The 27,680-nt window shown below is 44.4% G+C and overlaps 1 protein-coding gene across 3 annotated transcripts in view; it reads right to left on the bottom strand.

Annotated features, from left to right (window-relative positions):
• The window catches only part of LOC124038045 (rho GTPase-activating protein SYDE2-like), an 86,966-nt gene extending 65,514 nt beyond the window's left edge, over positions 1–21,452 (bottom strand). For 2 of the 3 annotated variants that reach the window (XM_046353427.1, XM_046353428.1), the window contains exon 1: positions 18,942–20,738. In XM_046353427.1, coding sequence (XP_046209383.1) covers positions 18,942–20,682 — 1,741 coding nt within the window. In that variant the 5' untranslated portion in view covers positions 20,683–20,738. Of the gene's footprint in view, positions 1–18,941; positions 20,739–21,031 lie in introns of those variants that run through there. The other variant, XM_046353429.1, reaches the window with a different exon arrangement.
• Positions 21,453–27,680: the final 6,228 nt, after the last annotated feature.

Raw genomic sequence — 27,680 nt, 5'->3', positions numbered from 1 at the left:
AGATTTTGTCCAGTCTGGACCAGACTTGATTTGGTCCAAACATAGACGTCTATAAATGACTTATTTTTCATTCAGAACCAAAAATAAGCCTGATTTCAACACCTGGAAATACGTATTTTTCAACATTCTGAAAATATACCTTTTCAGCTTCCTGGACAATATATTTAAAACATATGGAAAATACCATTTCACCTTTCATCCAGAAGCTAAATTGGACCTAACGTCAACATCTGGAAATTACGTATTTTAGACGTCTTGTTTACGGGGACTATTCTAGTTTTGCGGGGGCAACATTTTTTGGTCTCGCCTATGGCAGCAGAATGGCAAAGATCAGCCCTGGCTATAGGTCAGGCACTATTGTGCCCTATTAAGACAGGATTTGTTTTTCTGGGGGAGGTCGGGTAATGTAAATTATGTGCACGAGCATAAAACACCACATCTGTCATTTTTGTCACATCCAAATCTACCACGTCAGTAATTTGATAAACACTTTGATGTTCTGTGGTGATCACTGCAGCAGTGAGACAACGGGTGCTAGTCACAGTCACTCGCTATCTTTATTTTTTAAACACAGCGCAGCAAGTCTGTGCCTGGCCCAGCACAATCAAATCAATTGCTGGTCAGACACCCTCAAGTCATTTGTGTGTCTTAATTATGTGTGCTTAAAGCATCAGACAAACTCAGTGAATATAGTTGCTTAAAACACATAGGATGTGTCAATATATGGAAAAATACATGTCCAAACATGTCGACCAATCAAATGAACAGACAGCCCTACTTCATAATAAACTCTTATCTCCATACGGGAACACACATACATTAAAGAGGGAACCACTTCAATTCAAAAAGTTTGACTTTGCACACTTCAAGGATACCAAAAATCTCGCCACATTATATTTACTACAACTAAGCAAGGAGCACGCCAGGAATCTGTTTACAGTGAGTGAGCCAGCAGTGTGTTAGTATTAGCTCAGCTTAAGCTCATGTCCTCTTGGAAGGGATGGTGTGTTTACTTTAGCTTGTGCTAAGTTTAGGGACTGGCATGTTAGCTTTAGCAGGTGCTAAGTTTAGGGACTGGCCTGTTAGCTTTAGCAGGTGCTACGTTTAGGGACTGGCCTGTTAGCTTTAGCAGGTGCTAAGTTTAGGGACTGGCCTGTTAGCTTTAGCAGGTGCTAAGTTTAGGGACTGGCCTGTTAGCTTTAGCAGGTGCTGAGTAAAGGAGATGTCCTGTTAGATTTAGCAGGTGCTAAGTTTAGGGACTGGCTGTTAGCTTTAGCAGGTGCTGAGTTTAGGGACTGGCCTGTTAGCTTTAGAGAAGTTTAGGGACTGGCCTGTTAGCTTTAGCAGGTGCTAAGTTTAGGGACTGGCCTGTTAGCTTTAGCAGGTGCTAAGTTTAGGGACTGGCCTGTTAGCTTTAGCAGGTGCTAAGTTTAGGGACTGGCCTGTTAGCTTTAGCAGGTGCTAAGTTTAGGGACTGGCCTGTTAGCTTTAGCAGGTGCTAAGTTTAGGGACTGGCCTGTTAGCTTTAGCAGGTGCTGAGTTTAGGGACTGGCCTGTTAGCTTTAGCAGGTGCTAAGTTTAGGGACTGGCCTGTTAGCTTTAGCAGGTGCTGAGTTTAGGGACTGGCTTGTTAGCTTTAGCAGGTGCTAAGTTTAGGGACTGGCCTGTTAGCTTTAGCAGGTGCTAAGTTTAGGGAGTGGACAGTTAGCTTTAGCAGGTGCTGAGTTTAGTGACTGGCCTGTTAGCTTTAGCAGGTGCTAAGTTTAGGGACTGGCCTGTTAGCTTTAGCAGGTGCTGAGTTTAGGGACTGTCCTGTTAGCTTTAGCAGGTGCTAAGTTTAGGGACTGGCCTGTTAGCTTTAGCAGGTGCTAAGTTTAGGGACTGTCCTGTTAGCTTTAGCAGGTGCTGAGTAAAGGAGATGGCCTGTTAGCTTTAGCAGGTGCTGACTAAAGTTCCATCGAAATGAGTGCATGTTGTGTCTCTGATGTTTAAATGTTTTATATGAATAAAGACTTGCTAAAGTGTCAATTCAGACATGTCCCTTCTTGGTTACAGGCAACCTGTTACTTTATTAAGGAACTTAATATAGTATTTGTTTAATTGAACCTTGAGACAGGAAAGTGTTTTTTATTAAGTTGTTCTTTATGACAGAATGTTAAAAATCAGGTGAAGTAGAACAGGTTTTTCTCATTAACAGGATTCTAGACTGCGACCGTACAGGCACATTTTGCGACGGTTTGACTTAAAGATGAACTCATAGACTCCAGCCACCCAACCAACCCACAGACTGTGCTCTCTGCTACCGCATGGCAGTGGAGTAAAGTACTTCATTACAAATACTTTAAAGTTCTACTTGTTGTTTTTTGGGGTATGTGACAACTTTTACTTAACTACACCCCTAAAAGAAAATGATGTACTTTACGCCATACATTTTTCCTGATACTCAAAAGTACTTTTGCCTCCCTCCAGTCCCTCGACTTCTTGGCACTAACGGAAACATGGATCACCACAGACAACACTGCTACTCCTACTGCTCTCTCTTCGTCCGCCCACGTGTTCTCGCACACCCGAGAGCTTCTGGTCAGCGGGGTGGTGGCACCGGGATCCTCATATCTCCCAAGTGGTCATTCTCTCTTTCTCCCCTTACCCATCTGTCTATCGCCTCCTTTGAATTCCATGCTGTCACAGTTACCAGCCCTTTCAAGCTTAACATCTTTATCATTTATCGCCCTCCAGGTTCCCTCTGAGAGTTCATCAATGAGCTTGATACCTTGATAAGCTCCTTTCCTGAGGACGGCTCACCTCTCACAGCTCTGGGCGACTTTAACCTCCCCACGTCTACCTTTGACTCATTCCTCTCTGCCTCCTTCTTTCCACTCCTCTCCTCTTTTGACCTTCCCCCCCTACTCACAAGGCAGGCAATACGCTCGACCTCATCTTTACTAGATGCTGTTCTTCCACTAACCTCATTGCAACTCCCCTCCAAGTCTCCGACCACTACCTTGTATCCTTTTCCCTCTCGCTCTCATCCAACACCTCCCACACTGCCCCTACTCGGATGGTATCGCACCGTCCCAACCTTCGCTCTCTCTCCCCCTCTACTCTCTCCTCTTCCATCCTATCATCTCTTCCCTCCGCTCAAACCTTCTCCAACCTATCTCCTGATTCTGCCTCCTCAACCCTCCTCTCCTCCCTCTCTGCATCCTTTGACTCTCTATGTCCCCTATCCTCCAGGCCGGCTCGGTCCTCCCCTCCCGCTCCGTGGCTCGATGACTCATTGCGAGCTCACAGAACAGGGCTCCGGGCAGCCGAGCGGAAATGGAGGAAAACTTGCCTCCCTGCGGACCTGGCATCCTTTCACTCCCTCCTCTCTACATTTTCCTCCTCTGTCTCTGCTGCTAAAGCCACTTTCTACCACGCTAAATTCCAAGCATCTGCCTCTAACCCTAGGAAGCTCTTTGCCACCTTCTCCTCCCTCCTGAATCCTCCCCCCTCCTCCCTCTCTGCAGACGACTTCGTCAACCATTTTGAAAAGAAGGTCGACGACATCCGATCCTCGTTTGCTAAGTCAAACGACACCGCTGGTTCTGCTCATACTGCCCTACCCTGTGCTCTGACCTCTTTCTCCCCTCTCTCTCCAGATGAAATCTCGCGTCTTGTGACGGCCGGCCGCCCAACAACCTGCCCGCTTGACCCTATCCCCTCCCTTCTTCTCCAGACCATTTCCGGAGACCTTCTCCCTTACCTCACCTCGCTCATCAACTCATCACTGACCGCTGGCTACGTCCCTTCCGTCTTCAAGAGAGCGAGAGTTGCACCCCTTCTGAAAAAACCTACACTCGATCCCTCCGATGTCAACAATTACAGACCAGTATCCCTTCTTTCTTTTCTCTCCAAAACTCTTGAACGTGCCGTCCTTGGCCAGCTCTCCCGCTATCTCTCTCTGAATGACCTTCTTGATCCAAATCAGTCAGGTTTCAAGACTAGTCATTCAACTGAGACTGCTCTCCTCTGTATCACGGAGGCGCTCCGCACTGCTAAAGCTAACTCTCTCTCCTCTGCTCTCATCCTTCTAGATCTATCGGCTGCCTTCGATACTGTGAACCATCAGATCCTCCTCTCCACCCTCTCTGAGTTGGGCATCTCCGGCGCGGCCCACGCTTGGATTGCGTCCTACCTGACAGGTCGCTCCTACCAGGTGGCGTGGCGAGAATCTGTCTCCTCACCACGCGCTCTCACCACTGGTGTCCCCCAGGGCTCTGTTCTAGGCCCTCTCCTATTCTCGCTATACACCAAGTCACTTGGCTCTGTCATAACCTCACATGGTCTCTCCTATCATTGCTATGCAGACGACACACAACTAATCTTCTCCTTTCCCCCTTCTGATGACCAGGTGGCGAATCGCATCTCTGCATGTCTGGCAGACATATCAGTGTGGATGACGGATCACCACCTCAAGCTGAACCTCGGCAAGACGTAGCTGCTCTTCCTCCCGGGGAAGGACTGCCCGTTCCATGATCTCGCCATCACGGTTGACAACTCCATTGTGTCCTCCTCCCAGAGCGCTAAGAACCTTGGTGTGATCCTGGACAACACCCTGTCGTTCTCAACCAACATCAAGGCGGTGGCCCGTTCCTGTAGGTTCATGCGCTACAACATCCGCAGAGTACGACCCTGCCTCACACAGGAAGCGGAACAGGTCCTAATCCAGGCACTTGTCATCTCCCGTCTGGATTACTGCAACTCGCTGTTGGCTGGGCTCCCTGCCTGTGCCATTAAACCCCTTCAACTCATCCAGAACGCCGCAGCCCGTCTGGTGTTCAACCTTCCCAAGTTCTCTCACGTCACACCGCTCCTCCGTTCTCTCCACTGGCTTCCAGTTGAAGCTCGCACCCGCTACAAGACCATGGTGCTTGCCTACGGAGCTGTGAGGGGAACGGCACCTCAGTACCTCCAGGCTCTGATCAGGCCCTACACCCAAACAAGGGCACTGCGTTCATCCACCTCTGGCCTGCTCGCCTCCCTACCACTGAGGAAGTACAGCTCCCGCTCAGCCCAGTCAAAACTGTTCGCTGCTCTGGCCCCCCAATGGTGGAACAAACTCCCTCACGACGCCAGGACAGCGGAGTCAATCACCACCTTCCGGAGACACCTGAAACCCCACCTCTTTAAGGAATACCTAGGATAGGATAAGTATTCCCCCCCCTTTAAGATTTAGATGCACTATTGTAAAGTGACTGTTCCACTGGATGTCATAAGGTGAATGCACCAATTTGTAAGTCGCTCTGGATAAGAGCTTCTGCTAAATGACTTAAATGTAATGTAAATGAATGACGATTGTCAAATGAATGCACTTATCAAGAGAACATCCCTGGTCATCCCTATTGCCTCTGATCTGTCGGACTCACTAAACACAAATGCTTCATTTATACATTGTGTTGGAGTGTGCCCTTAGGACTTAGGTTAATAGTTGGGTGATAAAAAGACAAAATGCCCTTATGTTGATGACTTTTTGCAAATCCAATTAGTTTTCCACATTGATTAAATGTCGTCACATAGATTTTTGGGATTGAAATGACGTGGAAATAACATTGATTAACCAGATTTTTCCCAGAGGGATATTCTGAGTTGGCCTACTGTATGTTATCTGGCTATGCACCATGCCAATGGCAGCATAGGCTAGTTAATTTAGCTTATAAATTCCATGCCATTATTTCATATTATATGATTTTAAAGTAATAAGAATATAAGAATATAATATAGAATATAACTGAACATAAATGAATAAAATAGAAAGGATATTGTTTAGAGGTCGACCGATTATGATTTTTAAACGCCAATACCGATACCGATTATTGGAGGACCAAAAAAGTCGATACCGATTAATCGGCCAATTTTTTCAAATGTATTTATTTATTTGTAATAATGACAATTACAACAATACTGAATGAACACTTTTAGTTTAACCTAATATAATACATCAATAAAATCAATTTAGCAAATAAATAATCAAACATATTTAATTTGGTTTAAATAATGCAAAAACAAAATGTTGGAGAGTGAAAGTCAAAATGCAATATGTGCCATGTAAAAAAGCTCATGTTTAAGTTCTTTGCTCAGAACATGAGAACATATGAAAGCTGGTGGTTCCTTTTAACATGAGTCTTCAATATTCCCAGGTGAGAAGTTTTAGGTTGTAGAGATTATAGGAATTATAGGACTATTTCTCTCTATACCATTTGTATTTCATATACCTTTGACTATTGGATGTTCTTATAGGCACTACATAAAATTCTGGCAGATTAGTTCGCAACGAGCCAGGCGGCCCAAAATGTTGCATATAACCTGACGCAAGAGAAGCAGCCAATGTCTAACGACCGTTCCACAGGTTGCATGTTCATGAATTGTTTATGGTTCATTGAGCAAGTATTAGGAAACAGTGTTTAAACCCTTTACATTGAAGATCTGTGAAGTTATTTGGATTTTTACAAATGAACTTTGAAAGACAGGGTCCTGCAAAAAGGGACGTTTATTTTTTTTTGCTGAGTTTATATAGGCCTATGCATATGCATAAGCTCCAATATATTTAAAGATGTTCTACATGAGACGTTTTAAGTGCTTTTAATTAATCATCACCTTTCAACGCAGTGTCTATTCCGTTGCTTGGCTTTGAAACAAGATCCACAACAACTACGTTTTCCACTCAGTTTCAAGCTGTTGTTGGACTTCTTTCTTGAAATTGATCCATCACAGTGAGGTCAAACAATGTAGCCTAACGATAAGTTTTAAAAGTGTGAAACTGTTTTGATGGTAAGTGTTTGATGTGATTTTCGAGTGCATTTGTATCATGAGAATGAAGGGACAAGAGCGCTGAGTACCAGGCCATTAGTGAGCTGGCGGTCGTTAGCGAGTTGGGTACTTCCCTCGCATCAGCGCCACTTGTGTACAGAGCGAATAGGAGGAGATTACCGTGACTCGGCGGTCAAGTAGAATTTGACTGCGGTCATGCGTCATGACTGCCGGTGTGGCAGTAATACGGTAACCGCAACAGCCCTAGTCTTAGCTCAAGTTGAATTAGAGGCAGCAGTCTTATAGCCCAGTGTGAGTTGAGCTGGTCACTGCAGAGCTGTCTCCTTTAAGGGGTCTTTCATTAAGAGAGAGGGATCGTGCGCCAACACGTAGAACATTCCAGACCACAGCTCCTCTAGATTTACAGCCTTCTCCTAGACCTCCATCACACACGGCACGGCACCACCTTCCCCTGACACTACTCCTTCCCTTTGCTACTATCTACTGTACCATCACACACGGCACGGCACCACCTTCCCCTGACACTACTCCTTCCCTTTGCTACTATCTACTGTACCATCACACACGGCACGGCACCACCTTCCCCTGACACTACTCCTTCCCTTTGCTACTATCTACTGTACTGTCACACACGGCACGGCACCACCTTCCCCTGACACTACTCCTTCCCTTTGCTACTATCTACTGTACCATCGCACATGGCACGGCACCACCTTCCCCTGACACTACTCCTTCCCTTTGCTACTATCTACTGTACCATCGCACATGGCACTGTAAACACATATGCCCTTTGTATCAACATACGATGCTTTGAGAATAAAAGATACTCTGGTTGTAGGACAACACCGTTGCCATGGAGCCTCAAGCAGGAAAGAGCCAAATAAAAGATACTCTGGTTGTAGGACAACACCTTTGCCATGGAGCCTCAAGCAGGAAAGAGCCAACTGAAAAATAACTTCTGCGTGTTCTAGAAAAGTTACTCCTATCGTCAATCAACTCAGTAAGTTGTGTGAGAACTAAAGAAATGGTGAAAAACATTTAAACTGGGTCGACCCCAACACCAGCGTGTGAGAGCAGTGTGAGTGTGAGCACGGTGTGTGTGCGCTGTCTCTGTGTGTGTGTGTATACCCTGACCCGACCCCAAGATAACAGTAGTTATCCTGAGGCTTCATTTGACCTGGGCTGCTATTTGGCGTGAGAGTCTGGTGACCTTCACCACCAGTGTCCAGCATGGTCTCCACACACACACATACAAACAGACAGACAGACACACAGTGCAGGCCAATTAAAAGTCACGCAGAGTGAGTGCTGTACCACTGTGTCTCAGAGAGTGTCCTTCCTGCCCAATGAACATTCAAGACCTTAGGGGTAACAGATGGCCTGGTTAAATAACACACTGGTGTGTGTGTGTGTGTGTGTGTGTGTGTGTGTGTGTGTGTGTGTGTGTGTGTGTGTGTGTGTGTGTGTGTGTGTGTGTGTGTGTGTGTGTGTGTGTGTGTGTGTGTGTGTGTGTGTGTGTGTGTGTGTGTGTCAGTCAGTCAGTCCTCTTCCATGCAATCACATGACCCTGCCACCCTGTTGAAAGGGTGAGAATTGGAAACAGTTTCACCCTCCTGTTCACATATAATTCAAGAGAAAAGAACCAGAATAATTCCATCCACCTTTCCATTGTTCCTAGTCTCTCCTGCCTATTCATTCATACAGCTATTTCCTTTTCTTTGGAATCAGATAGCTTCCTGACTAAGTCATCAGATGAAAATGAAGATTCTGGTGCTTGACTTTGACTTGGAGCGTATCGTATGATTCATAGTCGAGTCATCTTCTACATTAAGATGTCTGGCTCTGCCACCCTGGTGCCTCCTCGACCTCATTCATCACCTGATCTGTCATTAGCATCACCAGCATCCCATAAATCTATCCACTTACACAAACAGCAGACAAGAGGAAGCATTGTACCTGGTAACCTGGAACTGGTGCTGTGTATGTTTGTGAGAGAAAACCATGCAGCTCAGTAACAAGACTTGGCGTGATACAGACACTGAGAGCGACAGTCTTAACAACATGACTTAACAGTGGAGGGAAGTAGGTAAAGAGGATCAGATGACATATTTCCTTCCTTTTTGATTTTGTAGCCACTTTAATAGATTAACAAGAGCAAGGGAGATCACTTTACCCTGGGTTATGTGTTATGGCAAAAGAGCCACCATTTTGCAAAGCATCAGCTCTTAAGACCAGATATGTCACCTTTATAAAGTATGTGAAACATCGATTATTTGTGAAACATCCATGTCAAGGGTTTATGAAAGCTTTACACCCTTATAAGTTATAAAGTGTGACCACGGACAAATATTACGAGGGAAACTGAGACTGAGCCATAGACGGAGGCATGACAGGAACTGAGAAAAGGAGAGGCAGAGAAAGTCAGCAGGTGGGTGTTTTACCCTGCTGGCTAGCATGGCTATACGGTGCATTCAGGAAAGTATTCAGACCACTGGACTTTTCACACATTTTGTTAGGTTACAGCCTTATTCTAAATGTGATGAAATTGTTTATTTCCCCCCTCATCAATCTACACACAATATACCGCATAATGACAAAGCAAAAAACAGGTTTTTAGACATTTTTGCAAATGTATTATTTTTTAAATATTTTTTTAATCACATTTACATAAGCATTCAGACCCTTTAATCAGTACTTTGTTGAAGCACCTTTGGCAGCAATTACAGCCTTGAGTCTTCTTGGGTATGATGCTACAAGCTTGGCACACCTGTATTTGGGGCGTTTCTCCCATTCTTCTCTGCAGATCCTCTCAAGCTCTGTCAGGTTGGATGGGGAGCATCACGACGCAGCTATTTTCAGGTCTCTCCAGAAATGTTAGAACGGGTTCAAGTCCAGGCTTTGGCTGGGCCACTCAATGCCATTCAGAGACTTGTCCCGAACCCACTCCTGCATTGTTGTAGCTGTGTGCTTAGGGTTGTTGTTCTGTTGGAAGGTGAACGTTCGCCCCAGTCTGAGGTCCTGAGCACTCTGGAGCAGGTTTTCATCAAGAAGCTCTCTGTACTTGGCACACTTTCTTCTTTCCCTCGATCCCAGTCCCTGCCGCTGAAAATCATCCCCACAGTATAATGCTGCCACCACCATGCTTCACCATAGTGATGGTGCCAGGTTTCCTCCAGACGTGATGCCTTGGCATTCAGGCCAAAGAGTTCAATCTTGAGTTCATCAGACCAGAGAATCTTGTTTCTCATGGTCTGAGAGTCCTTTAACTGCCTTTTGGCAAACTCCAAGTGGGCTGTTATGTGAATTAGGGATGGCACGATATATTGGTGAACATATCGGAATCGGACGATATTAGCTAAAAATGACAACATCGTATCGTCCCGATGTCTACTTTAACGCCGATGTGCAAAACCAATGTCAAAGCTGACGTGTATACCTATATAACGTAAGTACATGAAGTAATGATGCCTCGTAAAATTTTGCGCTACACGTGCAACACAGCATTCCTAACCTAGCCCACAATGTCTGCTGTGTGGATTGAGCAGTCAACAAGTCGAGCAGTCATTTGAAAGAGTAAGAAAATTTCGGTGAGACAACTCAAAGGCGAAACCCATTAACGCCAAGATAATGTAATTCATTGTCCTTGTGTAACGGCTCTCGTTTGTAGAAGGAGAGGACCAAAGCGCAGCGTGGAAAGTGTTCATGATATTTATTATCAAAAAACACTCAAACAAAAATAACAAAGCGAAAATTAAAGCGAACAGTTCCGTCAGGCACAGACAGTAAACAAAAAATAACACCCCACAAAACCTAAAGGGAAAATCACAACTTATGTATGATCCCCAATCAGAGACAACGATAGACAGCTGCCTCTGATTGGGAACCACACTCGACAAAAAAAATCTAAGAAATAGAAAACATAGATTTTCCCACCCGAGTCACAACCTGACACAACCAAACATAGAGAATAGATAAGGATCTCTAAGGTCAGGGAGTGACACCTTGACAATCAATTCGTTCTCTATCGTGGGTGATGTTGGCTTTCGCCGACTGGTCAAGCACAGGTACGTACTACCAAGTGCGCTATTTTTCAGATGTTGCCCTACCGGAGTTGCACAGTGATAGCGTCACTGCTATTAGCGTCATGACATACTATGGAACGTAGTTTGGGTCAATGCTGGTCAAAAAGGATACACGTCAAATAACACGATTTGACCCGTTACATAAGCTTATAGAATGTTGTGTGTTCTGAATTTGCACGTGCAAGCCAAGCGCCACCACTGCTATCACTAGCACTGTCACAGCTGTTCAAAAAAGTATGCAAACAAGCAAACACCGGCCACAAACGATGTGTTTACAATACTGTGTTAGTAATAAAGCATTATTTGTTCGACCGCAACTTCTGGGGTAGCTAGCTAACTTTAGCTTGATACCTAGCTAGCACCAATACAACCAGCCTGAAGATAATGACCAGTGGAATCTGCAGTCATTTTCATTATTCTTAGCAATGATTTAGGAATCCTTTTGTGAATAAGTATTAGCTAGGTAGCCACTTGTTGTTCGTATATTGAAATTGAACGTCAGTTCATGAAAATACATAGCTAGCCAGCTACCTAACCCTGTTGCCCAAAGCCAACGTTATAAACAGCCAGCTAGCTTCATCTGGCTAGTGAAGCTCGACCGGACTGAGGTTATGTGTTGTGAAGCTAGAAACAATAAGGATTTGGCACAATAGTGGAATTTGCAGTTTGCCTTCAAAATAAAAGTACCTCTTTGGAAGTGATGCAGAAGGTTACAATTGGTGGAATCATGCCATATTTAGACTAGATAATGTTAAACAAGGTTGGAATTGGAAGCAATGAAATGGGGTATCAGTCTACTCGGTGTCACCCACAGAACACAACTGTGAAGAGTTTACGCAAATATTAGTGCTGTAGCTCATATCGCGGGACAGTGACTGTGTGAAATCACCTCCCCAGTCAGCCTATTGTGTGTAATGACATTTTTATTGCACTGTACAGCTTTACCTAAGGTTTGGGGATCAATGCAATGGGGTATCAGTCTACTCAATACCTCAAATATTTTTCCCCAACATCCTCCTCAGAGTTATCAGACTCCAAAACATCCTCGCAGTATTGTTTTTCCTCGGAAATAGTGTTTAATACCCATAGATTGACAATAATTGTGGCTCAATTCACAGTTGTTTCAGAGTCCCCCAATAAGAGCTACGGCGCTAATGTTCTCTGGGTGTCACTGAGTAGACTGATACCCCATGTCATTGATCCACAATCCATAGGTAAGGCTGTACAGTGAAATAAGTATGGCCCCCAATGCAATTCTAAAGTATAATACATCCAGTGTGATTTCAACAGATTTTTGTCAAGTGAACAAATTATTGTCTTGTTGATTTTTATATAACAACATTCCGACCTTGTTAAGCATGATCTGCACAATTCTACTATTTGTATTAATTTGCATCACTGTCAAAGACATACTTTGATTTTGAAGACTAACTGCAAAGTCCACTATTGTGGCTAATCCTTACTTTGGCTAGCTTCACATAGATGGGTCCGACCACCATTTAATCAAATAAGAACTGTCTTGTAAATTAGGGTTATTTTTAGATGACACCTAGCTATATAGGTAGCTAGCTAACTATAGCTATTGAAACAGGATGTTGTTTTGTCTTGTAAATTAGGGTTATTTTTAGATGATGACACCTAGCTATATAGGCAGCTAGCTAACTATAGCTACTGAAACAGATTATGTCGTTTTGCTATGTTTTTGGGGAAGAACATTGTTTGCATCCATGAGCTAGCTAGCTTTTTTTTATTGACCAGCACTGTAGGTGCGCAAGACAACTTCACCAGCATCATAGCATACGTATCGATGAATCCTTGTGACATATGAAATACGAGTGATAGTGTAATCAATGTGTAATAACTACGTAAAAAATGTATGAACGTGTTAAATTATTATGTGGCGTGCTGTCATATTAAGGTCCTGATTGGTCAACAAGCTTATTTGACCCGTCAAATAGTGTTATTTGACGTGTATCTTTTTTGACACGCAAAGACCCAGACGGCATCCCATGGAAATCCTGGTTGAGAATGAAACGACTGAACAAATGAACAATGAAACAGCACAACAAGTAAGTGAAAGAAATAGGATTTGATTATGTTTTACTGGTAATGGGACATACGTCCGGGTGTATTATTTTATTTACTCCTCGTGTTATTTTTTTCTATTATTTTTCTATTTTGTTCTCTGCTTTGTTGGGAAGCTAAGGAAGCATTTCACTATTAGTCTACACCAGGGGTTTACAAAGCACGTGACAACTGTTTTGCAAAAGTGGTTGACTGCAAGTGTTACTCAAGGTTGAAAATGCATGGCACTACAGACAGCAAGTGGCTGTGAGTTTGAAGGTGCTCAGTGTGGGTTGCGAACGGCTCCAGCAACTTCACAAGCTGCTCAAGCTTGGCTCTAGCTTGGCCCAGTCGCGAGCCAGCAAGTTGGTCGGTGTGGGCTGCGAACGGCTCCAGCAACTTCACAAGCTGCTCTAGCTTGGCTCTAGCTTGGCCCAGTCGCGAGCCAGCAAGTTGGTCGGTGTGGGCTGCGAACGGCTCCAGCAACTTCACAAGCTGCTCTAGCTTGGTCCAGTCGCGAGCCAGCAAGTTGGTCGGTGTGGGCTGCGAACGGGTCCGGCAACTTCACAAGCTGTTCTAGCTTGGTCCAGTCACACTCCGTGCTCGCCCTCTGATTTCTTCCCTGTTAGCTAGTGACAGCTAGTGATAGCTAGTGATAGCTAGTGTTAGCTAGTGATAGCTAGTGTTAGCTAGTGATAGCTAGTGATAGCTAGTGTTAGCTAGTGATAGCTAGTGTTAGCTAGTGTTAGCTAGTGATAGCTAGTGTTAGCTAGTGATAGCTAGTGTTAGCTAGTGATAGCTAGTGATAGCTAGTGATAGCTAGTGTTAGCTAGTGATAGCTAGTGATAGCTAGTGTTAGCTAGTGATAGCTAGTGTTAGCTAGTGATAGCTAGTGATAGCGATACGCAAGCTACCCACTGGGCATAAACTGGTTTAATCAACGTTGTTACCACGTCGTTTGAACAACAACAAACGTCTACGTGATGTAGTTTTTATTTTAGTTTCAGTTTTTGTTTAATACAATAACCTTGGTCTCACTTCACACACGCATGCATGGCATGCACACACACGTGTACGTACACACACACACGCACATATGCACGCACACACACACACACGATAAGACATCTGACAACTTCTCACTAGTCTATTGTAACCTACTTCCCGAGACACTCAGACTCAAATCACTGCGAATAGCAAGTACAGTGTAGGTGATGAATCAACAGATTTTCACACTAGACTTTAAAACGACTGTAGTAAAAATGTAATTTACACTGCAAATCAAATGAATGATTTTCCTGACTTCAAAGTGAATTCTAATTCCCAATTTAAAAAACCAGGAGGGGGATTTAAAAGGGATCACTGTTATTGTCAGCCCAGACACATATAACCATCTACATAAAGTAAGAGAGAGCCTATAAAAGGAGAGTTTACAGTCTGGTGGCACGCTAGGCACGCTTTGAGAGGTTTGTGTATTTCTTTTTTAGAGAGAGAGAGAGAGAGAGAGAGAGAGAGAGAGAGAGAGAGAGAGAGAGAGAGAGAGAGAGAGAGAGAGAGAGAGAGAGAGAGAGAGAGAGAGAGAGAGAGAGAGAGAGAGAGAAGAGAGAGAAGAGAGAGAAGAGAGAGGAGAGAGAGAGAGAAGAGAGAGAGAGAAGGGAGAGAGAGAGAGAGAGAGAGAGAGAGAGAGAGAGAGAGAGAGAGAGAGAGAGAGAGAGAGAGAGAGAGAGAGAGAGAGAGAGAGAGAGAGAGAGAGAGAGAGAGAGAGAGAGAGAGAGAGAGAGAGAGAGAGAGAGAGAGAGAGAGAGAGAGAGAGAGAGAGAGAGAGAGAGAGAGAGAGAGAGAGAGAGAGAGAGAGAGAGAGAGAGAGAGAGAGAGAGAGAGAGAGAGAGAGAGAGAGAGAGAGAGAGAGAGAGAGAGAGAGAGAGAGAGAGAGAGAGAGAGAGAGAGAGAGAGAGAGAGAGAGAGAGAGAGAGAGAAGAGAGAGAGAGAGAGAGAGAGAGAGAGAGAGAGAGAGAGAGAGAGAAGAGAGAAGAGAGAAGAGAGAAGAGAGAAGAGAGAGAGAGAGAGAGAGAGAGAGAGAGAGAGAGAGAGAGAGAGAGAGAGAGAGAGAGAGAGAGAGAGAGAAGAGAGAGAGAGAGAGAGAGAGAGAGAGGGAGAGAGAGAGAGAGAGAGAGAGAGAGAGAGAGAAGAGAGAGAGAGAGAGAGAGAGAGAGAGAGAGAGAGAAGGGAGAGAGAGAGAGAGAGAGAGAGAGAGAGAGAGAGAGAGAGAGAGGGAGAGAGAGAGAGAGAAGGGAGAGAGAGAGAGAGAAGGAGAGAGAGAGAGAGAGAAGGGAGAGAGAGAGAGAGAGAGAGAGAGAGAAAGAGAAGAGAGAAGAGAGAAGAGAGAGAGAGAGAGAGAGAGAGAGAGAGAGAGAGAGAGAGAGAGAGAGAGAGAGAGAGAGAGAGAGAGAGAGAGAGAGAGAGAGAGAGAGAGTGAGAGAGAGAAAGAGAAGAGAGAAGAGAGAGAGAGAGAGAGAGAGAGAGAGAGAGAGAGAGAGAGAGAGAGAGAGAGAGAGAGAGAGGAGAGAGAGAGAGAGAGAGAGAGAGAGAGAGAGAGAGAGAGAGAGAGAGAGAGAGAGAGAGAGAGAGAGAGAGAGAGAGAGAGAGAGAGAGAGAGAGAGAGAGAGAGGGAGAGAGAGAGAGAGAGAGAGAGAGAGAGAGAGAGAGAGAGAGAGAGAGAGAGAGAGAGAGAGAGAGAGAGAGAGAGAGAGAGAGAGAGAGAGAGAAGGGAGAGAGAGAGAGAGAAGGGAGAGAGAGAGAGAGAGAGAGAGAGAGAGAGAGAGAAGGGAGAGAGAGAGAAGGGAGAGAGAGAGAGAGAGAGAGAGAGAGAGAGAGAGAGAGAGAGAGAGAGAGAGAGAGAGAGCGAGAGAGTGAGAGAGGAGAGAGAGAGAGAGAGAGGGGTAGAATAAGCTCTAGGTCTGACCTTGGTAAATACTTCATCACTCCCCATTTTGTTCATTCATACTGAGGAATGAAGTAACAGGGTGCAAACATGTTAAACAACATGAGTGGCATTCTAAATATTCACTCCCAGGTCCTGGGAGTGGCAACCAGTGAAGAACAAACACCTTTTATACTTGAACATCATTACAACACTGCATATAGACATAATATAATATTTTAAATGTCTTTATTCTTTTGGAACTTCTGTGGTGTAATGTTCCCTGTTAAGTTTTATTGTTTATTATCTACCTCACTTGCTTTAGCAATGTTAACATTTGTTTCCCATGCCAATAAAGCCCTTGAATTGAATTGAGATACACCTTCCCTTCCCAGGTTCCTGAGCTAGTCTTTTCTATACATCCCAGTTCGTGCACAGCAGAAATAGCCTAGAGGCCTAACATATGTTAAAATTGCCAAAGCAAGCGAAGTAGATAATAAACAAAAGTGAAATAAAGACATTTCAAATGTCATATTATGTGCAAAAAAAAAAAGTACAAAAGGGAAGATAAACAAAACATAAATATGGTTTATATTTTCTAACGGTGTTTTCTTGTGGCAACAGGTCACAAATATTGCTGCCGTGTGATTGCACACTGTGAGGGAAAATATGTGTCTCTAAAGACAAACAGAGAGGCATTTCCGCTGCAGTCCGGAGATCACACTATTTCTAGCACTGCACCAGAGAGAGTCAACAACAGCACCCAGCACGTGGCCTTAACGCCCTATTGGTTTACCCTGGACCAGACTCTCAACCCACCAGTCACACACACGCACACGCACACGCACACACACACACACACACACACACACACACACACACACACACACACACACACACACACACACACACACACACACACACACACACGGATAGGTTTTCTAACATGGTAATATCGAAACAGGTTATCCATTTGTGTTTATTATACAATGTTTTCATCTCAATTTTTGCTGGTCATTATTATATTTATTGTTCAAGAGCCATTTTCTATACATACAGTTGAAGTCGGTTGTTTACATACACCTTAGCCAAATAAACTCAGTTTTTCACAATTCCTGACATATAATCGGAGTAAAAATGTCCCTGTCTTAGGTCAGTTAGGATCACCACTTCATTTTAAGAATGTGAAATGTCAGAATAATAGTAGAGAGAATGATTTATTTCAGCTTTAGTATCTTTCATCACATTCCCAGTGGGTCAGAAGTTTACACTCAATTAGTATTTGATAGCATTGCCTTTTAAATTGTTTAACTTGGGTCAAACGTTCCAGGTAGCCTTTCACATGCTTCCCACAATAAGTTGGGTGAATTTTGGCCCATTCCTCCTGAAAGAGCTGGTGTAACGGAGTCAGGTTTGTAGGCCTCCTTGCTTGCACACACTTTTTCAGTTCTGCCCACAAATGTTCTATAGTATTGAGATCAGGGCTTTGTGATGGCCACTCCAATACCTTGACTTTGTCGTCCTTAAGCCATTTTGCCACAAGTTTGGAAGTATGCTTGGGGTCGTTGTCCATTTGGAAGACCCATTTGCAACCAAGCTTTAACTTCCTGACTGATGTCTTGAGATGTTGCTTCAATATATCCACATAATTTCCCTCCTCATGATGCCATCTATTTTGTGACGTGCACCAGTCCCTCCTGCAGCAAAGCACCCCCACAACATAATTCTGCCACCCCCAGGCTTCACGGTTGGCATGGTGTTCTTCGGCTTGCAAGCCCCCCCCTTTTTCCTCCAAACATAACGATGGTCATTATTATTTGGTCATAACGATGGTCATTATTATTTTTGTTTCATCAGACTTGAGGACATTTCTCCAAAAAGTAGGATATTTGTCCCTACGTGCAGTTGCAAATCATAGTCTGGCTTTTTTATAGCGGTTTTATGAGCGGCCTTTCAGGTTATGTCAATATAGGACTCATTTTACTGTGGATATAGATACTTTTGTACCTGTTTCCTCCAGCATCTTCACAAGGTCCATTGCTGTTGTTCTAGGATTGATTTGCACTTTTCGCACCAAAGTATGTTCATCTCTAGGAGACAGAACGCGTCTCCTTCCTGAGCGGGATGATGGCTGCGTGTTGGTGTTTATATGGTGTTTATACTTGCATACTATTGTTTGTACAGATGAACGTGGTACCTTCAGGCGTTTGGAAATTGCTCCCAAGGATGAACCAGACATGTGGAGGTCTACAATTTTCATTCTAATGTCTTGGCTGATTTCTTTTGATTTTCCCATAATGTCAAGCAAAGAGGCACTGAGTTTGAAGGTAGGCCTTGAAATATATTCACAGGTACACCTCCAATTGACTCAAATTATGTCAATTAGCCTATCAGAAGCTTCTAAAGCCATGACATTTTCTGGAATTTTCCAAGCTGTTTAAAGGCACAGTCAACTTAGTGTATGTGAACTTCTGACCCACTGGAATTGTGATACAGTGAATGATAAGTGACATAATCTGTCTGTAAACAATTGTTGGAAAAATGACTTGTGTCATGCACAAAGTAGATGTCCTAACCGACTTGTCAAACCTATAGTTTGTTAACAAGAAATTTGTGGAGTGGTTGAAAAATGAGTTTTTATGACTCCAACCTAAGTGTATGTAAACTTCCGACTACTACTGTATCCACCACCACCACCACCAGTATCACTGTTATCAAGAGCATGAGATTACAGAGTGAGTTAGTGGTTATTGTTACTATTACACCGTGACCCTCTATAGCCCCGTGATGCGATATTCTGTGTTAAAATGTATCGTAAATTAGTGTGTGAAGAAGAAGAACCAGAACCCGCCACAAGTTAGACTTTAGAGAATCCTACTAAGGAAAGCAAAGAGGCCGGTCAGACAGGCATTCATTCCGTCCCTTTGGTTTGCAACCAGAGGGGGGAGATTGAGACCACCACCACCAGACGAAGTAGTTTAATATGGGTGAAGGAGGTTTGAGGAGGACAACAGGTGGGAGATTCCCTGGATGGGAGAGTGAATCCACTGGGGGAGCCTTCCTACCTGACTTCTGTGTTGCCTGGCCCTGGCATGAGACCACTGCGGCTGCTTGAGCCCTGTCAACTCTGGTCGTCAGGGCTTCTGGTTTAGAACCACCTGGCCCTGAGCTGACCTGGCCCTGTCTGGGCCGTGGTGCCCTATCCAGGCCGCCATGAGCACCATGGGGTTGGGGCGTGGACCCTGCGATGCGCTGCTTCATCTCAGATGACAGTAGGCGGCCTTTGTGCATCCACTCCTGCATCTTGTTGACGGTGACACCGTGGGGCTTGGCAGAGCCTCCCTGGTCCAGAGTCCAACCGCTCATCTCTCTGTCCTGGTTGTTGTTACCACCCTGCTGGGGTTCTGCATTGTCGGATGGCCCGGTAAGGCTGTTGACCGAGCCTCTACTCTCATTTGACTTGCCATTGTCACCGGTGTCATGGAGCAGGCCGTCGCTGCTCGTGCCACCATCGTAGCCAGGCTGTTTCTCAAATGGGTCAGAGGCTCCAACAGCCTTCGGCCTATTTGCTCCATCCCCATCTTCACAGGCCCCAACAACCAAAGGGCTTTGGGAACCGAGGCCCTGGATACAGGGCCCATTGCGCACGCCATTGGAGTGTTTGATAATTCCGTCACTAGTGGATCGCAGTAAGGGGGGCCTAATCCTGCTAGCAGATAGGTTTACAAGGCTCTTGCAAATTAAATTAGTATTATTTTCACTCAGCAGGCACAATGGGAGCGAGTCCATGTCAGACACCTGTTGGGCACTGTACTCTCCAGATGACAAAGCATCACTGCCCACGTGCTTGAAGGATGACCACATGCTCTTTTGATCTTTAAATCCATTGACACTGACCTGACCATCAAAACTAATATCATGCGTGGCGTTTATAAGCAGGTAATACGCCTCTTTCAACTGGCTATGTAGTTTGTCTGTCTCCTGCACACTGTCACTGATGACATGTCCTTTTGGAACATCTATTCCCGACTCTATGCTTTCTACTTCATCAGAGCCCTTTCTGTCACTTGGTCCTACTGACTCCGATATGTAAAAGGGGAGAATTTCGTTATCATAATAATCGTCATCCTCGCTATCTATCGAGTTGTTTCGGAGTGTTCCCTCTCTAGCGCATATGAAATGGGAAGCCACGTTTACGTCGCATAGCTCCAATTCAGTGGGGAAGAATGTGGGGCTCTGCAAATGTGTCACGCTGTTGTTGTCCCCGGTAAATTCGGGCGAGCTCCGGTAGCTCTCCATGTCTCTAATAACAATGTTTTCCTCCGTGTAACTACCGGTCGGATGATGTCCACATAGGGCACCCAGCGGATACATTTGCACCCAGTTAGTTGTAACGTTTGTTTCCAATATTTGGTTGTGGCCAGGATGCAATTTCGCCTTGCCTTTTAAATAATGTATTGACCTCTGCGCGTTCTCTGCCTTGTAGTTGTACACAGTTTGATGGCAGGAGTCTGCCTGCCCGTCGCTGACTCGAGTCTTTAGATACGCGTCAAAGCAGACATTTGTCCCATTACTCTTTGAAGCAGGATAGGGGCCACCTGTCAGCTTAACTCCCTCTCGATCTACAACACCAGGCCGTCTGTGGTTTATAATGTTATAATTAGGACTATTGCCACCGAACCCTATGGAGTCCCCTGCGCCGTACTGTCGCGGAATGGGGCCAAAGTGTTTTCTCTGTTCGTGCGGTTTCCCGATCTGTTCTTGTTGTACTTGTCTCGAGAAGTAGCCGTTAGGGATTCTGCCCATCTCGTACCTATCGTGCCCCCCGTACTGCGTTGCTATTTGAAGTGAGACCCCCAAGAGTTCTTCATTAACTCGACCCCTAAACCCCGAGCCCCCGCTGCCCTGATTGTCTCCCGCCCCCGGCTAGTGTTTCTGTGCATGGTAGCTGGGGCCTCGAACTGCTGGGGAAACACAATAGTCTTAACAACTCCTACCGTGCTCTGCTCCCAAACTGATCCAACCTTGTTTTCTACAATCCCATTCACATAACTCTCGTTGCCTCTCATGATATTGTCTGCCACACAATGCAACTCTGCGAACATTACTACTGGATGAGCTTGTCCGTTTGGGTTTTGAGAAACTTTTTCTTTACCTTCTCTGCCCCCATTAGCTGCAGCTCCGTATCCACCAACCGGTGTCCCATTCTTGGCTTTCTTCCCCCGAAGTTTTGCTAGTAAAGTCCTCCGCAGAGGATCAGCCATTCCTTACTTTCCACCCGGTGTTTCTCCCGTTTCAGCACACGCCCCCTGGTCGGTAGAGACCGAGTTTGAGAACCCTTTCTGTGGACAAAACTCGCCGAGCGTACGGAGTCCTCTCCATTCTAACACTGTCACATCTAATATGCCCCCTTCACTGTCTATAGCTAGTTAGCTTGTTAGCTCACTTGCACCTCTCGCTTTTCATTCACTCCCTCCGCACTCCGCTATCTGTCTCCCCTCATCTCTGTGCTTGCAGTTCAAATATTTGGAATATTTTCTGGCGGTGATAGGAGCGCTTTGCGCAAACTCGCGCGCAACTAGTGGGTTCAAAATGTTTAGCTGGCTGCTACATTACACAACGTCACCGAATATGTTGTGAATTTGGCTACATAGTATCCCAACGACACAACGTGTGACATTGTATCCTAGAGGTAACATGTGACAGATTAGTAAACCACTGGTTACATTCCAGTGAATCAATAAACGCATTATGCAAAGTCCTATAGGCTTGGTTGTGCATAATATAATTATACTACTACTAATAATAATAATATAATAACGGTTTTAAATGTGGTTTCCAAGCCATTCCACAAACTCTAGACAACTCATATAGCTATAATATAGAAGTGTTTATCACCAACATGTTTGTCAATCTCAATATCATTTATTGGTTTTTACCGACTTGTCAGCGCACGTATTTTCCCGGAGGATATGGAGTACAAGGCATCAGTGAACCTGATGACTTCTGTGCATGTCTGCAGAACAGATTTACAAGATGCTCAAGATTTGTTTTAATGAGTTGAGCATGACAATACAATCACAAGAAAAGATGGTAGACAGAGTGAGTAGACTAAGTATTACTGTCATGTAATCTCCCTTCACTACCAGGAAGCTAAACCACTTGATGGAACAGCTTACTGATTACTTATGCATTCATTTTTATGTACTTTCTTGGAAAATAAGATAAACTGATGTTACTTTATGATACAATGTAATTACAAATGATTCCCTTTTTTGTTATTCTGGAATAAGACCTATGAGATAGTGTTGCTGTGAAATCCTTATTTTTAAGTGAACAGCCTTTATAGCGTTCAAATCCGACAGCACTTGGTCCTTGACCTGCTTAATACAAAACCCAGAGTATTCTGCTCAAAGGCATCATTGGTCCCCTCAGATCTGTCCTGTTTAAAAATGTTAAATAAAAATAGATGTATTTTGTTTTGTTTGTTGTAAAAATGGTTATACATTTTATGAAGTTGGCTTTAGCTGGCCTCTCCCCCAACTTCATAACTAGCTACCAAGAAGCCATTTCAGGCTATGAATGAATTTAGAGTAGCTAGCTTGTCTAAGTATCTTAGCTGCCATGCCTGCTGGCCAGGTTGGTAGACCTGAAAAGCAAGAAATTACAAAAAAAAGACGCATGTTCCTTTCAATCTTTTACCCAGATTTTAGCAGTGATGCAGAGAAGCAGATGTGGTTTCTTCAATTACAATGTTTTAAATAACACCAGATGGCTCTAGAGGTGTGCTTGGATGTGCAGATGTTTTAAATAACACCAGATGGCTCTAGAGGTGTGCTTGGATATGCAGATGTTTTAAATAACACCAGATGGCTCTAGAGGTGTGCTTGGATATGCAGATGTTTTAAATAACACCCGATGGCTCTAGAGGTGTGCTTGGATGTGCAGATGTTTTAAATAACACCAGATGGCTCTAGAGGTGTGCTTGGATATGCAGATGTTTTAAATAACACCAGATGGCTCTAGAGGTGTGCTTGGATGTGCAGATGTTTTAAATAACACCAGATGGCTTTAGAGGTGTGCTTGGATGTGCAGATGTTTTAAATAACACCAGATGGCTCTAGAGGTGTGCTTGGATATGCAGATGTTTTAAATAACACCAGATGGCTCTAGAGGTGTGCTTGGATGTGCAGATGTTTTAAATAACACCAGATGGCTCTAGAGGTGTGCTTGGATGTGCAGATGTTTTAAATAACACCAGATGGCTCTAGAGGTGTGCTTGGATATGCAGATGTTTTAAATAACACCAGATGGCTTTAGAGGTGTGCTTGGATGTGCAGATGTTTTAAATAACACCAGATGGCTTTAGAGGTGTGCTTGGATGTGCAGATGTTTTAAATAACACCAGATGGCTCTAGAGGTGTGCTTGGATGTGCAGATGTTTTAAATAACACCAGATGGCTCTAGAGGTGTGCTTGGATGTGCAGATGTTTTAAATAACACCAGATGGCTCTAGAGGTGTGCTTGGATGTGCAGATGTTTTAAATAACACCAGATGGCTCTAGAGGTGTGCTTGGATGTGCAGATGTTTTAAATAACACCAGATGGCTCTAGAGGTGTGCTTGGATGTGCAGATGTTTTAAATAACACCAGATGGCTCTAGAGGTGTGCTTGGATGTGCAGATGTTTTAAATAACACCAGATGGCTCTAGAGGTGTGCTTAGATATGCATATGTTTTAAATAACACCAGATGGCTCTAGAGGTGTGCTTGGATGTGCAGATGTTTTAAATAACACCAGATGGCTCTAGAGGTGTGCTTGGATATGCAGATGTTTTAAATAACACCAGATGGCTCTAGAGGTGTGCTTGGATATGCAGATGTTTTAAATAACACCAGATGGCTCTAGAGGTGTGCTTGGATATGCAGATGTTTTGTTGTTGTTGAATAAACATAGAATTAATCATAATTCTCCAATTTACAGACAAGGGGAGTAGCCCCCCTCCAATCATCCTGGTGTACTTTGTGCCCCCCCAGATTGTTGGGATGCATGACACCCCTGGCTGTCATAGATGAGCCTATAAAACATGGACAGTCTAGTTTTATTTACGTAAGCAAAACACAGTGAGTGAAGTCACATGGCAAAGCAACATTCCTTAAGGTCTCTAGTAGAATGCTAGTCTCATAGTAACATTACAGTTTGGGCAACAACCAACGTTGCCAAGTAGTGAGAGCATCCAGGCCTGTTCCAAGTGCCTTATACATGTAAGAGCACATTGCAATTTACTCTGCGAGCTCCACGATACGACAGGGAAAGAAGAGGATGTTTGGTTTCTTTTTTCAATCACTCAGTTTACTCTTTGTGATGGATGGCAGGGGCAGAACATCTGCTTGGCTGGACCCTATTCAGACAAACCTGTGGTTGTGTGCTTGTGTGTAGGCTGTGTGTGTGTGAGAGAGAGAATGTAGTGGACAGAGGGCTTTGCAGCTGTTGGGGCTCTCGTCCCGATGGCTGGCCATTGTTCCCAGTCTCTCCCCACAGCCTGGTTTATGGGCCTTCACATTTTTCAATCCGCACCGCAACTAAATGTATGGCCATGACATGCAGCCTTTCTCAGGTTATAAATTAGACTGGATCCCACTGTCAGAGCTGCAGCATTGCAAAGGGCCTCCTTTATGCTCAAGAGAGTCACTATTCCTTTCACATGCATCCCTCTGTATCCTCTCACCATTTGTAATGATGAGAAAACCATGAAAACAACACAAAACAAACTGTTTTCAGTTGAGAACACAGTGTTAAATGTTCTATTCGAACTTCAAAATGTCTGGGAAAATAACAGTGAAACTGAGTTTGTGGTCTTGTCCCCAGGTCCGGCTCCAGGCATAGGCGACATAAGCAGTCGCTTAACGACCCCCAGCCTTTCGTTATGTCACTCACTAAAATGTTTCAGATTGGTAAATTTGCTGGCTAGCTTAGCATGGCTGAATTTCCGACCGGGCATGAAGGGCATGTGCCCAGGGGCCCTGACCTCCAGGGGGCCACCATTGATTTTGTTAGTCACTCTCACTCAGATATTTTAACATGGCAACAGTCGACAAAATGTGTACAATTTCGGGAACTTTGTTTTAAAACAACATTTTTCTCCCCACCCCATGGCCCTAGCACCCCAAAAGGCTAAGACCAGCCATGATTGTCCCTAAAGTGAATAGTTAGAATTGGTTTATACATTGATATACAGACATTCATCTGTATTCCAACCACTGCCAAACAAAATGTTGTCATCACAACATCTTCCCCGAAATCTTACAAATCCCGACACAGCTTTATAAGTAGTGCACACTGTTAAGCATCAAGACAACACACGACACTCCCAGGCTAGACCAGGGCAGGGTTATCTTTAAGCCTCCAGTCCAGTGCATGTGTTTGCTACTTGACCTTCTCCGGACACTTAAGCCTCTTCAGGCAAAACCTAACAGAGATGTAGAGAAACACATCTCTAACCATAAACCTACTGCTGTCCAGGAAGGCTATCAGGCTATCCCTCTGGCTCAGTGGGTTGGGGTTGGCCCCCTGCTCTGCCTTTGTCTCGGCTTGGCTTTATCAACAGACAGCCAATAACACCTTTATCATCACAAGAGGTCTCCTTATCTCCCTCCCTGCTACTGTTCACCATCCATCCACAACCTCTCCTCTCCCTCTCTGGGGTGTGGCTCATTTACTGCCACACACCATTGATCTCAGGCATGTTCACACGCTAGAGAGAGTCTTTCCTCTATAATAGCACCAAAATGCCCTGGGCCCAGTTTCCCAAAAGCATCTTAAGGCTAAGTTTATCTTTAGAACAATCAATTGAATTTAGCCTTAAGATGCTTTTTGGGAACCTGGGCCCTGATCCACTATGTGTTTAGACATTTTATGATTATTATGTTGTTACCACACACACACACACACACACACACACACACACACACACACACACACACACACACACACACACACACACACACACACACACACACACACACACACACACACACACACACACACACACACACACACACACACCTTGATAACATGTGTTTAATGTACAGCTGGAACATCAACGTGTTGCCTTCCATGAAGCATTTAATGACATACTTAAAGAAAGGATTTGTCCCTAGCTGATATCCCAGGTTATCTGCTCTGCAACATCCATTTGTCAGACTGGGCCACAGCCAGTGGTGTTAAAACCAACTGTTTGCTTCTAGAAAACATCTGCCCCTGTTGGCATTGGGAGTGAGAAGAGACAACACAGCACCCAGCGGACCTGCCTCTCAGCACCCAGCGGACCTGCCTCTCAGCACCCAGTGGACCTGCCTCTCAGCACCCAGTGGACCTGCCTCTCAGCACCCAGTGGACCTGCCTCTCAGCACCCAGTGGACCTGCCTCTCAGCACCCAGCGGACCTGCCTCTCAGCACCCAGCGGACCTGCCTCTCAGCACCCAGTGGACCTGCCTCTCAGCACCCAGTGGACCTGGGTTCAAATACTATTAGAAATCATTCAAAATACTTTGAGCGCTTGCTCTAGCTAGCCTGTCTGGAGTTGTCAGATGGGCAAGGTTTGCAGGTTCTGGATTCTTCTATTGACCAGGCAAGCTCAATCAAGCGCATACAATAACATTTATTTGAACCTAGGTCTGCGCTTCTCAGCAGCACCCACCACCCAGCATTCCCTGCAAGACTCGCTGACAACCTGACAGCCCTCTTTCCTGGCACTTAGTAGTCCTCTCTCTCGCAGGGCGTAACTGTAGACCATAGGACAGTAAAGCAGCAGATAACAGCAGTGGCCAGAGCCAGGGAATTATATTATACCATCATCATTCGGGTTTGATACCACAACTAGCACATGGAAAAAAAACTAGGATTATGAAATCAAACAAGGTCTTCATTAACAAAGTATGTCCATATCACTAAGGTATAGGGTCACTGGAAATGAGTAGTTAAGGACTTTTAAGAGTAAGGTAGCAACACCCAGAGCTATGGACTAAAGAGGTCTCGTCCCAGAGGGCACTCTGATTTTCCAGGACATCATCATCATCAGGGCTTGACTTTACTGGACATGTGACACATAACAGACTGTACAGGATGTCATGTCATCATATGATGCAACATTACACTTGGGAGTTGTTCACTTATCAGGCACATAATAAGGGACGTTTGACTTATACATGACATTTACAGGGGACATATACTTGACCTTACAGTAAATGTCTCATATCATGCCTAGTAAATCACTAAGTGATGTTTTAATAAAACTACACTTAAGAGGACATAGGCCTGCTTGACCTTACAGTAAACGTGTTGCATGCTGTGTCATGTCATGGCCGCTTGTAAAAATAAAATAATAATCTACACTTGGAGTAGTTCACAGGTGATGGATGAATTCATCTGAATTAAGAAAAACAAAAAAACTAAAGGTCATAGGTCGCATACACAGATTTGCAGGCGTTATAGCAGGTGCAGCTAAATACTTGTGTTATTAGCGAGCAACAATGCAGTAGAATGTCTAGCAAGTACCATACGAATACACAAATAAATCACAAAAATCTCAACAAGAAATGAAGAAATGACAGAATGGGTCCAATCAACAACCAAAGAGTAAATATTTTAGAGTGAGGTGACATGTGTCAGAATCCACAGTATAAGTAGGTAGTGTGTATAGACAGTATATCATTTGGAAAGAAAATGTTATGTAGACCGATTGCCAGTATTTCAATTACTTAGGAGTATTTTGTACATTTAATTACATTGGGCTGAACTACACT

The sequence above is a fragment of the Oncorhynchus gorbuscha genome, linkage group LG06 (assembly GCF_021184085.1).
Source record: "Oncorhynchus gorbuscha isolate QuinsamMale2020 ecotype Even-year linkage group LG06, OgorEven_v1.0, whole genome shotgun sequence".
Classification (NCBI taxonomy): domain Eukaryota; kingdom Metazoa; phylum Chordata; class Actinopteri; order Salmoniformes; family Salmonidae; genus Oncorhynchus; species Oncorhynchus gorbuscha.
Note: the sequence above shows the minus strand (reverse complement) of the source record. Positions and strands in the feature narration are given on the sequence as shown.